Consider the following 12,957-nt stretch of genomic DNA (forward strand, 5'->3'; position numbering starts at 1 on the left):
TTTGGGGTAACTAACATCGCATGAGTTAGAATTGGATGGAAGTTTAAATGCTATGTCGAATTCTATAGTGGAAATAGATGAATTTAGAGTTTGAATTTAGGGTTTGATAATATTTGGAAGAGAATGGATTTTGAACGAGGGAATACGATCGGGTTTTGATATATTTGGGTAAAAAATAAACGAGTTCAATGGGTTAAAAAGGGGCTGGCCCGTGCATACGTGGCTTGCGTATGTGGTGTATTAATTGACGTGGAAAAATGTAATTGGGAGGCTTATACACGTAGGCGAGGCGTGCCAACACGCATAAATCTTATTTTAACCAGCTGGCCCGACTTGTCCAAGTGGCACAATAAAGGTTGTCTTGAAGGGTTCATATGGTACGCTGCTCAGTTGAAGGGTCTACGTGGAAAATGTGGACAAATTTGGAGGTCTATCTATGACTTTAGCCTTTTTTAATCTAAGCTAAAGTGTAAACTAAAACAGCTCTGAGCAAATGATGATTCTGAGATTAAGTAAAGACTGTAAATATCTATAGTAGTATAATACCAACAGAACTGAACTTCTAGCTTTGATTATTAGCCAAAAATAAGTGGAATGTACATCCAAAATTGCTCTGCAGGAAGCAATGTACTTCTGATCAAGCTTGTCAAAGGTAAATTTATCTTAACTATTTCACCAACTACCTATTACCATCTACCAATATAGATACCGCGTAGCTCTGGCTACCAAGTCTTTAGGAGTAGAGAGGCTTTGCATAGACCTGCCTGTATCTCTGGACAAGACTGGCACAATAAGCCTACAGTTACAAGTGACTGGACAAGAAGCATAAACCAAACACAATTACTTGGATGGTAAAGCATTTCCTGAAACAACTCCAAAAACGAAACTAAAACCAAAATTAAACTACGGACACTGCACATTGCCGGTTCATTACATGATCACGATGTAGGTAAATGGTCAAAATTTTTAAGGTAATGAAATTAAGGATTTGCGATACAGCAGCAACGAAAAAAACAAGGAAAAAAGGGGGTGAGTACTAGGCATCGCAATATGCAGTATTTTGGTGGCATTTCCCAACACCTTAACTTCCTGGACTCTTTGTAAGAACAAGTAAATACACATGATAATAACACTCCTGTTACTTCGACAGAGATTCAAGATAACTGTCAACTTATTCCCTTTGCCGGACACTTTTGAGCTTTGTTATTTCCATTAGACTTAGGTCACTATCAGACACCTCTCAAGATATTTATAGAAGTGTCTAGCATCTATAGAAGGTTGAGCTTCAATATGGCAACAATGTACATGAAATAGGAGAAATCGGAGCAACAAATCTCCTTTATTACCTCGAAATCTTCCTACGTTATCAGTAAGTCAACAAAAGGACTCTATAGTCAACAAACCAGCAGCATTTAACATGCTTGAAAATAACTCTTCAATTCCATAATGCACCTGTAAAATGTTCCATACAGCCCTATTTAACTGAAAAACTAGCAGATGCTGCAGAGGCCTCAGCGATTAAATAAACAGGTTGACGAGCCTGCAGGCAAGCACCTATCTCAAAGGGGCGCAGCTCAGATCCATCGTATAAAAGATTAGCACCAGGATGAATCAATTCTTTACTGTCAGTATCATCTTGATCAGCTTTAGCAGAAGTTATTGAAGAAGATTCCTGTTTGCTACCAGCCTCGTATATAGAAGGCAGAGCATATGATCTGCAAGATCATTTATAAGCATGGTATGCATTAATTTACAATGCTGCAACTATACGAGTATACAAAATTTCGATCAATTAATGAACTACTACTATGGAAACAAAGTAGTATATTTGTTCATATTGAGCATTTAGATTATTCTTTTTCTCTTTTCTGGTGATAAGTCATTTGAAGAACTTTTCTGGCTTATCTTCCAATCTTACAACTTCATGCCAAGAGAAAAGGTAGAACAAGCTTTCCAAAGTGCCCATACTCTCTCAGTTGGAACCAAAGACAAATGCTTAACAGTTAAATATGATCTTCAACCCATATAACTACATTTATACAGATATCAAAGCTTTAAGTGCAATATGTTGGAAGTTCCAAAGATAAAGGTATACTCCCTTTGTCCCAATTTATGTGGCACAGTTCGAATTTCGAGAGTCAAATTTCTAAATTTTGACCGTGAATTCGGACATAGAGTCTTTTAAAGTTTTTCATAATAAAATTTACATATTTGGGAACTACGTAAGTATTATAAGTCACAATAATTAACAATTCAAAGTATTTTTTTAAAAAAAGGGCAGCCCGGTGCATAAAGCATCCCACGTTAGCAGGGTCCGGGGAAGGGCCGCACCCCAAGAGGTGTGATGTAGACAGCCTAACCTAATGTAAGCATTAGTGACTGCTTCCACAGTTAAGAAAAACTCGTCCGACTCCCGAAATCGGAAAAGCGCCACATAAATTGGGTCGGAGGGAGTAATAAGCAAAGAATAATTAATCTGTGAAAATATTAAAGAGCTTGATGAGAACACACCTCAGAATGTTTCCATCAAAACTCAGAACTTCTGTTCGACATCGTTGTCGATTAGCAAGTTTCAGCCTCTGGCTTTTGCTAGCGAGACCAGAAATGGGAGAAGAAGGATTGGCGAGGGGGTTCCACCTTCCACTCGCATAGGTCATAAGCTGTCGGGATGCATCTTTAGACCATTCTTTCTGGTAAAGGAGTTTCGCGGTTGGACCAGTAGCTTGATACTCAGCACAAACATCTCGCAGTCTCCTTCTTAAGTCTTGCATTTCGTTATGATGCTCCGTAAATAAGTCCGTTTGGAGTAGCTGCGACGAGACTACTCTCTTACATATATTATTGCACAATTTTGGACTAAACAATGGGATACCGAATTCTACGCTTAATGGAACCCATTCATACATCTCATCATCAGGTGCACGGTTTTCCAAGAGTCTACCTTTGTGAAGTCTTAATAGTCGAATATAACCAACGGTCGAGAAACTCATTTTGTTTCCTAGACCAGATAATAATGAGTTCAAATTGAACATATCTTTAGAGGACAATCCTAATTCCTCCCCAATCTGAGCCGTTGAACCGTCGGAGTTTTTCAAGGGCAACGGAACATCCAAAGTAACAACACTTCCGGCCTCATCAAGATCATATCTGCTGAGTGGCTGCACAAGAACAGCCGAATGATTGAGAAGTGAATTTACACAATGTAAAAGTATACTTCCTTTCACTAAGTCCCCTTCGGATTTCTTCCCCAAACCTCCAATAGAAGATCCATCCCATGACCATAGAAGTGCTTTCTCGCAACCAGCTAACGGTGCAGGAAGCATTCTTAAACATTGGCCTTTCATAAGAACAACTGATATAGGTCCACTAGCCATAGCAGAATATAGCACTAATTTCATCCAAGGCGTCATAGACGAGGATGAGGGCGGTCCAAAATGAGCAGGGCCTTTTGCTCCTGGCAAAACTGAAGGAGGAATCGGAACCATTGATACAACAATATCATAGTCACGCTGAAATAGACGATCTAAAGTAGCTGGTGAGAGAGCAGCCAAGCTTTCACAGCGGAGTATATCCACACGGTAATTCTTCTGTTTCATTAAACCTTTTGCGACGTCTAAATCTCCAGCACATACTGACTTCTCATCAGATCGATTTTTCCCTTCAAAGTCAATTTCAGATATATTGTCACTGGCAGAATTGCCAGATGCATATTTTCTCTCATCACTACATACTTTGGGTGTTCCAGAATTTTCCAAATTCTCGTCATTTATCACAAACTCATTTGTAGAAGATTCTCCTGAGTTTGTAGTAAAAGAAATGTCTATCAAGGAAGTGGTAGCATCACTTGTAGAAGACATAGTAGTGGTCTTTTCTACTTCTTCTTCAGCTGGAACCCCTCCTGATGTTAGACATGCGAGGACTTGCCGAAGGCTAAATGCATGATTGGCAAATTCCTGTAGTTCGCCTTCAAATTTTGCCCCCTCTAGTGTGCCCAAATTGTTACAAAGATCTGCAATGCTAGCATGACCTAGTTTTCCGGCTTCATATAATGTCACCGCGTGAGATTTCAGACCTGAAGTAGAAAAGAGATTCTTCAAAGGTAAAAACACTTTGCAAAAGATATTGAAGGGGGGAAAAAACTTAGTTTAGAAAAAACAAATGAAAACAGATGATATCAAGTAGATTGAAATAATTATGACTCTAAACAGATGAAAACAGTTTATAGTCATAAAGTAGATTGAAATAGTTAAACTTCAAAAGTTCAGCACTATTGGAAAATAATCACATAATTAGGTCCTTACAACTGAAGGGAGTATACGACATAACATTCAAATATATTAGACAGAAATGAGCTACATCAGAAAGATACTCTCTGAATCTCCAATAATGTCAGGAAACTTTTTAAGATTCTTCGTGATTCACAAGAAAGAAATGAAGCCTTTTCTTGAGTAATCGCTATACAACTTGCTTTCACACAAGTATAAGACAATACTTAGTTGCATTTCATACAAAAGGTAAGAATCTTTGGGAATAAAATAATTGTAAAGATTAATGCTGCATTTGGTATTAAAGAATGTAACAGAGTCACTCAAGTTCAAACAGTTAGGAGGAAAAGCCAAACCTGGTGATACAGATCCCATCATAAGATAAGAAGTTATATTAGCATCAACAAGAAAAGCAATTCGACCATAACCAGCGCCGGAGATATTATTTTCTGCCCATGGAATTTCTCCTGGTTGAAAAGCACTGCCATCAGTGGATGCATTTGCAGAGCCCAGGCTAGCATTTGAACCATCTTCCTCGTCGCTGAGAATAACTTTAGGTGATCCGGGGATATTAGAGTCTTGTAGAATAGAAGATGGATCGATTAGTTTGATAGCCCATCCCAATCGGCAAGCAAAAGAAGCAGCTGCTTGCAATTGAGAAAGATCAGCTTGTAACGTTGCTGATAACTCAGCAACAGTTGAATTCTCACTTGAAACCACAAAAACGGCATATAGTAACCTGAACAATGGAAGTTGACATATTATATCTTGACCTCAATGGAATAATATGGAATTTTTTTTTTTTTTTTTTAACAAAAGTGTCTCACTCCTCAATTGGATCTTCATAAGATTGCTCTCGGTTTGAAACGAACCCTTCAAGCCTGGAAACTGTAATAGTGTGTATCAACACCCAAAGCACTCAAATAAAAGTATCCAACACCAACTAAATGATGGTCAAGCACTCAAATAAAAGGATCCAACACCAACTAAATGATGGTCAATATAATTTACGAGCTTTCACTGAAACGAGAATGAGTATCGTCGATCATGGATGAGTAATCAACAGAAGAGATACTTGATAAAGCTGTCTCAAAAGGTAAAAGATGAAACAAGTAACAAAAAAACATCTAAACCAATTCTGGATTTTCAAATTACCTTTAAAACGATCATCAGGATAGACAGGAACGTCAAAATACACTAGTCCTTGTCGATGTAGACCTTTTATAATTTCAGGATCAAAAAGAATGAAAGAATTTGCTTCCTCACACATTTTATCTATTGTTGCCATTTCTTCTTCTGTCAACTTCTGCGAGAAGTAGAACAAAGAGCAAGTGAAAGGTCACATTTTATCAGCAGTAAATCTTAAGAAGTTCATATAAGGGGAAATTGAATCTTTACGTCAACTTGCCTTGAATTCTTCCATAGTAAAGTTAACAAGACAAACTGCCCACCATGGCTCAATAACAAAGTCCGCTGGCTGCGTGGGCAACAGTTCTTTCGCTATTGATTTGTTCAGTTTCCACATAATTTTCTGCCAAGCTCCAAAATTATGAAAATTAAGTTAGACAAACAGCAAAAGAATTCACTCATCTCTACATGAGTAATCGAGCTTAGCACACTTTCTCTAATATTGAGAGAAATTCACTATTTCCAGTGTTTGCATTAAATTTGTGCCCAGCCAATTTAGATCATCTAAACCAAGAATAAGAGAGTAAGTTAGATGCTAATGCAGAAGCATCCAATATACGCACAAACAAATTTTCTATTCCAACTGTAAGTGAAATTGAACCTCGAGTCATGGCCAAAGAATTGCACAGCATGGATATTAGTCACTAACTGTTATCTTCTATCTATCACAATGTGTATTGAATAGCTTAGCATAACTTCTTCTGGACAATACCTTAGACTTGCACTTATTCATGATGTCAATAAATTCATTTCTTCCTACTCCAGTGAGCCGTAAGGCATCTGCAGCACTAAAATTTGGGATGCTGTCGTAAGCTTGCTCTGCATTCATTATAGCAGCGGCAAACCCATTAGACTGAAACCAATTGCAGAAGAACACAACACTTATGTGGACAAACTAATTTGGAAAAGCAAGAAATGAGGACATGCGGCAATCCATGCAAATTATGACACTGAGAAACAATGATCAAACATGGAGAGAACTTTGCCGTTTGGACAATTTGGAAAAATGTTTACTGAAAAACTTCTGGAGGAAAAGTTTGTGTTTACCATTTTTCATGACCTCAAATAACATGTCGCAGTAGTATCTGAAAGGAGACATCCTCATGACACGGCAAAAATAATCCGCGAGGTGATATGGAAAGAGCTGAAGTAAGGAGATAAACATATTATGTTATTAACTGAATTAGTAACTTGTAAGGCATATCAGTTCCAAGGTGTAAGTTTCATAGATCTTGAAAGAGATTCAGAGTCAACATTCTATATATTTATAACCTTAATATTTTGCGGGCATCCTCTTCTATCTTGTTTCTTCCTCTTTTACTAACAATCTGTAATGGATTAGTCATCAAGTTGTCTTCATTATGAGCACATTACGGGAAATCTACTGTTACGCCAATTACATAACTCTTCTAGGTTCTTACACTTCAATTTAAAGACGGATCTACATATTTTAGAAAAAACATCTACGTAGGCTAGAAGGTCCTTCTGTGGCTGGAAATAAAGTCTACTTAGGCCCAAAAGTTCCATGTTACAAGCCTTATTAGTTGATAACGCCTGTCTTTTCTCCTTGTCAACGTTCTTTATAAACACAACTGCATAATTGTAAGCAAATTATGTTGCATGAAGATAAAAACTTTGTATTGCAAAATATCATAAATGATTTCCATGCAATACACACCGCTAAGTTCCTCCGTAGATAGCGCAACATTTCTTCATAGTATTCACCTTCTTTGCAAACTTTACTAGCAAAACAAGTGTTCCACTGGAGTCTCTTCTTTATGCAATGTTCAATTATCCTGCATAAACACTACTTAGTGAAAAATAGAACCGCAGGTTAATTAGTAGATCTTTAATGGTAGAGTGACGAATCACGAGCAAATAAATAATTATACTGATTTTTTTTTGAAACATTAAATTAGCCCTGGATCAATTAGGCATTCTAATATCTAAAATATAATTTTTCAAACTCTCTCCTTAAGGTGTCAAAGAAGAACTTGTTAAATGTTATCAATTCAGCCTAAAAATGAATATGTAGACAATAAGGACCTAAAAAAGAATTTGAGCAGTCAATCTAAAGCCTTAAGGGAACATATGAGGTGGTCCAAAACCTTTATAAACCCTTTCATATACCATCTGTACCTTATGTAAGACATTATATAACTCAACAATAGCAGAAGTTTTAAGAAAACAAAACAAACCTTTTATGCCATTCTTCTTTGGAATTCAGAGCGGCTTGTAGCCGCTTTGGAAGATCCTCCCAGTTGCATTCGTCTTTTATTGCTCTTAATATAAGCTGTTCCTCAACGGATGCCAGTACATGCAGCATTTTAATTCCTCACACACTATGCAAGTGTCTAGTACCTGGAAGTGATGTTAAAAACTTAACCAATTTAGAGGCACTTCACTATAACCAATATCATACTCCACTTATTTGAGTTTCGCATATCCTGTCCCAAGTCCAGACAAAGAAGGAAGGTTGCTAAAGATGGCAGAGTTAAGTAAAGAAAAGGCAATTCAATTGAATCTCCTTCGTCGGAAAATTGTACAATGCGAAAAGGGCAAAAAGATTTTTTAGTAGTCTATAATCTGTTGAATCTCCTCGACATAAGGGAATATTCTAATGTACTGATAAAAATTCCTAGCACCGCCACTAGTTGAAGATAGTAATAACATAAGTAACTCACGGAGTTTCCATACAGGAGAACTAATGGAAGAAGAAAGACATTCTCTATGAAAGCACCCTTTCTATTTTTTTTTTTTTTAAAACCAAGTCTTGTCGCAGGAGAATGATTTTTTGTTAGACAATATATTTTAAATTTCTTCAAAAACCCGTAAGCAGAGGCGGAGTCAGAATTTGAAACTTATCATAGCTCGATTTAGTTACTTGATTCTGTAATTAAATATTTGTACATATTTAATGAATTTTCTAGTACAAATACAGGGTCCAAGCAAGGTAGCACAAAAATAGTTAAATTATGATGAATTCTCAGTATTAGAATAAAATGGACCTGATAGAATGTAGGATAGAGCATTCACATTGTGACACCAATTAGTTCGTGATTGAAGCATAGTTGATTAAATTGATCACTACAACCAATACCTCCAGTTCACATTTTCAACATTGTATTTGAAATTCATCCAATCACAATGAAAGATCACACATAGAGATTTTGGTTTAGACAATTCTCTGAAATCAAATTAACATGATCCTAAACATGAAACATTACATGGAAGTGAACGAAGAAGTGTCTACATTACCTGAATTTGGAAAGAGAAAAATAAAAAATGAAGGGGTGCATGTATGAAGATCCGAGATTAATGAAATGGTGGTCGAGCTATTGTTACAGAGTGTGAGAAGCTTTAAATTTACAAAAGTGGTACTCAAATTCTTTGGATGAAAAGAAAAAAAAAGAAAAAAAAAGTACTCAAATTCTTTTCCTTTTTGTTACGTTATGGTCGTTTGTTGCCGTTGGATTATAACTTTAATTTGATGACCTCGACTCCACGATCCCATATATGTTAGCAAATTATTGTTTCTTTGGACCCTAATTTGTCGCGAAGCTAGATCAACTGCAACTTTTGGAAACTTCATGTGAAGCAGTTAATATTTCGAGTGGGTATATTAATTCTTTTGAATTGGACTTTTTACCTATGCGTTTGTAGCTCTGAAGTCATGACGAACTAGCATGATTTATGAGTAATCTAATAAGATAGTTAGGTTGAATATAGTATGACGTTACATTGATTTAGTATGAGTTGCATGCCAAAATATAATTCTGAAATGTATTTGTTTTCTTTTCTTTTTTTGTTTGTTACTTTTGAAATCAGGACGATCCAACATGATTTTTGAGTAATTAGTTTAATTGGACATTTAGGTTGAACAAATGTAACATTAAATTATATCAATCTGACACGACTTTGTATGCAATTAATATTCGTAAAATCTTTTTTTTTCTCCCTCTCCTTATTTGTAGTTCAAAAATCATGGCAATCCAGTTTGATTAATAGTGAGTAATCCAGCATGTAGCTAGATTGAATATAGCATGAAGCTATATTGATCTATCATGATTTGCATAAGGCAATTCTGAAATGTATTTTTTTCTTCTTCTTTGCTTGTAACTTCGAAATCATGAACTTGCATGTTAATAGGACAACTAGGTTGAATTAGGGGTGTACATGGATCGGGTTGGTTCAGCTTTTTTAAATACCAAATCAAATCAATTATGTCGAATTTTGAAATCTATAAACCACATCAAACCAACAAAAGTCGAAATTTCAACCTCGGGTTTTTTCGAATTTTTAGATTTTCTCGGGGTTTCAGGTTTTTCTGGTAGTTAAAGTCTTCATACAAAACGTATAACTTGTGTTTCAAGTATTTCCTTAGTCCTAGTAAGATACCACTATCTAATTAAGGTATTTTTTAAGAAAACAACACGAAATGTGATATAAGTGATGACATTATACTAAAATATTCAACCAAAAAAAAAAAAAAAATGAAATCGCATAAAACAAATATTGCTAATTAATAAGCCATAATGAAAATGATCATAATCTAAAAGTGTTAAGTCATGCTAAAATAAATACGACTAATAAGTATTAATTACATGCAGTTGGATTATCCGATAACCCAATATCAATAAGTCAATTAGTAAAACATTAACTTTTTTTTTGGGGGTAAATATGTCCAAATATAACTTAACTTCCGCAAATTTTTTCTCCAATTTCAACTTCAAATACTCTTTCAATTCCAACTCAAATATGATCCAAACTCCAAAGTCCAAACTGATAGAGCAATTTCCTGGCTACTTCTATTTGTATGGGCTTCATTGACTGCTTTGTAACTTTCAAGGGTGACAAAGTTTAGTGGGGTTTGAATGAGTTGCTGTTGTTGGGAGGGGAGACGCCACTTTATTTTTGGTTCGATAAATTTGTCATCTTCTAAAATAAAAGTGAAGTCAATGAACACTTAAAAAATTTAAGGAAACATAAGATCAACGATTTTAAAATGTTCCGTTAAAATTTAAATTAAAAGCTTAGAGATAAGGAATTTGAAGTTTGTTAAATGCCAACTTGAAATGAAAGTGACCTTATCATTAAAGAACGAAAAATGCATAAGAAATATGATATTATTGTGGTCCAAAACCATCATCGTCAAATTTCAGCAAATCTTTATTTACCTTTAGGTTTTTTCCCACAAACTATTAAAGTAGAGGGATTTAACATACAAATTGTGCATCATGGTCAGGGCTTCGCCAGCCGCCGATTTTATTAGGAAAATTTTACTCACTTGATCTACATATTTAATTAATAATAACATGATATGTAAATTGACTTCTGCATATAGTCTTATCATTTAACTAAAACTAGTTAAAGGTATGTTTTACTTTATTTTATTACTTAATTTGATAAAAAGAAATTAATTTTAGCAAAGTTTAAGTACGATGAGGTTTTTTCTCTTCATCCTTAGACCATGCTTCAAGACACTTTTCTCCGAGAATACATAAGTTATATACGTTGATAATGCCAAAAACCTTTATATTATTTGTGTAGTTTAATTAACTTACTATAACAAGTTAGTTATCATTTTTATTTGGTCATTCATTAGGATTTAACTCATATACACTGATAGAATACTAAAGAACTTTCACAATGTCAATGTACTTTAACTGGTTATATTAACCTGCCTTATTTGTTAGATTATTAATTTCATTTATTATCAATGGTTACATGCAGAGGTGAATCCAGGATTTCAAGAGGATGAGTTCACCTTAGAATTTATTTATTTATTTATTTTTTTATAAAAAAGATGTAAAAGTACATATATTAGGGTTCAATCTCACAACCTTAAGGGATTAAATCCAGCACTTAACGATTTAACCAATGCTCCATTCAGTCTAGTTTGACTTGTGTTCCATCAGTTAATATTAGATATATGTTAAGGATTATATACATAATATATCGAGTTTAGTCGATTGACCATGGGTTGACGTGACCCATTTTATACATAGATTCGCCCCTGGTTACATGCACGTATATTTTAGATGACCTAATTAATAATATAAAAGATTCTCTTACAACTCATTCTATCAAAGTTACAGCTATACGAATTAATTTAAATAATAGAAATTTAGCTAAAATTACCTCATAAAATAACCTAATTATATTTAAAAAGGATTGCATCATCGATGTATGTGTACATAATAAACTTTCCTCCAAAACCTCCCTTGTTCCTACTTAGACCACTTGCTTGGCCTACCAAAAACTGACCATTCTATTTTAATCTCAATTTCTATCTCTTCAGTTTGGACCGTCATCCAAATTACTTTTCAAATCTCAACAAATGACAACTCGTCAAAACAAGTCGTTTAACAATATTTCAAATACGAAGCACACTATGAACCTCACATGAAATATCACCGAAACCACCTGAGCCCCCATGCACCTTAAATATTTCATTCTATTTATACACTTACAATCTCAAATTATTTTCCAAAAACCAAAACCATGGAAAACAAATGGAGAATTTTCAGAAATCAACAACAATACAACAAAGCAAAAAAGCCAACTACAACAATAATATGCAAGAAACACTCGAAACACCAACAATCACCAGGTGTTTGCTCAATTTGTCTAAGCGAAAAGCTCTCTAAGCTCTCAAAAACTACACGTATTAGCAATTCTTCTTCTTGTTCTTCGTCGTCTTTGTCTTCGTTATCTTCATCTTCTGATGTTTCGTCGTGTTCCTCTCCGGCATATCGAAGGATGAAGACTATGGCTATCTTGAGAAGCGGTGATAATAGTAAGAGTAATATTGTGCTTACAAAGAGTAGGTCACTTGTTTTTGTTACGACGAGGAAAGAAGGTGAAAACGAGAAGAATGGAAAGAAGAAGAAAAGAGGGTTTCTTTCTAAATTGTTGCATCCGAGGAAACACAAGAAGGATCAGGGTTTGGACAAAGGCGGATCCGAGATATGAACATTATGGTTCGAGTTGGGGATTCTGCAACTACCATTCTTTCTATTTATTGAGTTCGAAATTAATTATTTGTACTTATTTAGTAATTTATATATATATATATACACACATAGTCCACCCTAAGAAAGGGTGACAACTTAACTTATCAGAATTATTGCAGCACGAGATTTGAAAGTTTTCTTCTCTGTATTTAATTTGTTAATTAATCTCATCGTGTGATATAATCTTTGTTTGCCATCTATTTTTCTTCTCGTCTTGTGAGATCTATTGGGTTATTAGTATTAGATTTAGGTAATTACATAGCTAGGTAACTGAGAAAGAGAGGGATAGACATCAGAGACATATACATATGGGCAAAGGTGTAAAAAATAAATACATAACTGATCAGGTTTTATTTTTTTATCCAATAATATATTTGATTTCCATAAATGATTTTGCCATTTCTATGTCTAATCACCACGGTGTTTTAGTATTACATTACATTGTTTAATGTTTCTAGCAATGTAAAGTTACATATTCGATGATCCGG

The 12,957-nt window shown here is 34.9% G+C and overlaps 2 protein-coding genes across 3 annotated transcripts; one reads left to right on the forward strand and one right to left on the reverse strand.

Annotated features, from left to right (window-relative positions):
- Nucleotides 1-767: 767 nt before the first annotated feature.
- LOC132040705 (uncharacterized) lies at nucleotides 768-8,953 on the reverse strand. 2 transcript variants are annotated; one of them, XM_059431363.1, is made up of 11 exons: nucleotides 8,712-8,953; nucleotides 7,652-7,814; nucleotides 7,132-7,249; nucleotides 6,501-6,597; nucleotides 6,166-6,272; nucleotides 5,674-5,796; nucleotides 5,421-5,571; nucleotides 5,093-5,153; nucleotides 4,622-5,004; nucleotides 2,512-4,072; nucleotides 768-1,715 (listed from the first exon to the last, which is right to left on the reverse strand). In XM_059431363.1, exons 2-11 carry the CDS (start codon nucleotides 7,777-7,779, stop codon nucleotides 1,475-1,477), a joined length of 2,970 nt encoding a protein of 989 aa, XP_059287346.1. In that variant the 5' UTR covers nucleotides 7,780-7,814; nucleotides 8,712-8,953; the 3' UTR covers nucleotides 768-1,474. The 2 variants fall into 2 exon arrangements, with proteins under 2 accessions (XP_059287346.1, XP_059287347.1); XM_059431364.1 differs by lacking the exons at nucleotides 6,501-6,597; nucleotides 7,132-7,249; nucleotides 7,652-7,814; nucleotides 8,712-8,953 and having other exon boundaries at nucleotides 5,674-5,804.
- A 3,004-nt stretch (nucleotides 8,954-11,957) lies between these two features.
- On the forward strand, nucleotides 11,958-12,428 carry LOC132039358 (uncharacterized). The gene has a single exon (XM_059429853.1). The coding sequence runs from the start codon at nucleotides 11,958-11,960 to the stop codon at nucleotides 12,426-12,428; it is 471 nt and encodes a 156-aa protein (XP_059285836.1).
- Nucleotides 12,429-12,957: the final 529 nt, after the last annotated feature.

The sequence above is a fragment of the Lycium ferocissimum genome, chromosome 12 (assembly GCF_029784015.1).
Source record: "Lycium ferocissimum isolate CSIRO_LF1 chromosome 12, AGI_CSIRO_Lferr_CH_V1, whole genome shotgun sequence".
NCBI classification, from domain to species: Eukaryota; Viridiplantae; Streptophyta; class Magnoliopsida; order Solanales; family Solanaceae; genus Lycium; species Lycium ferocissimum.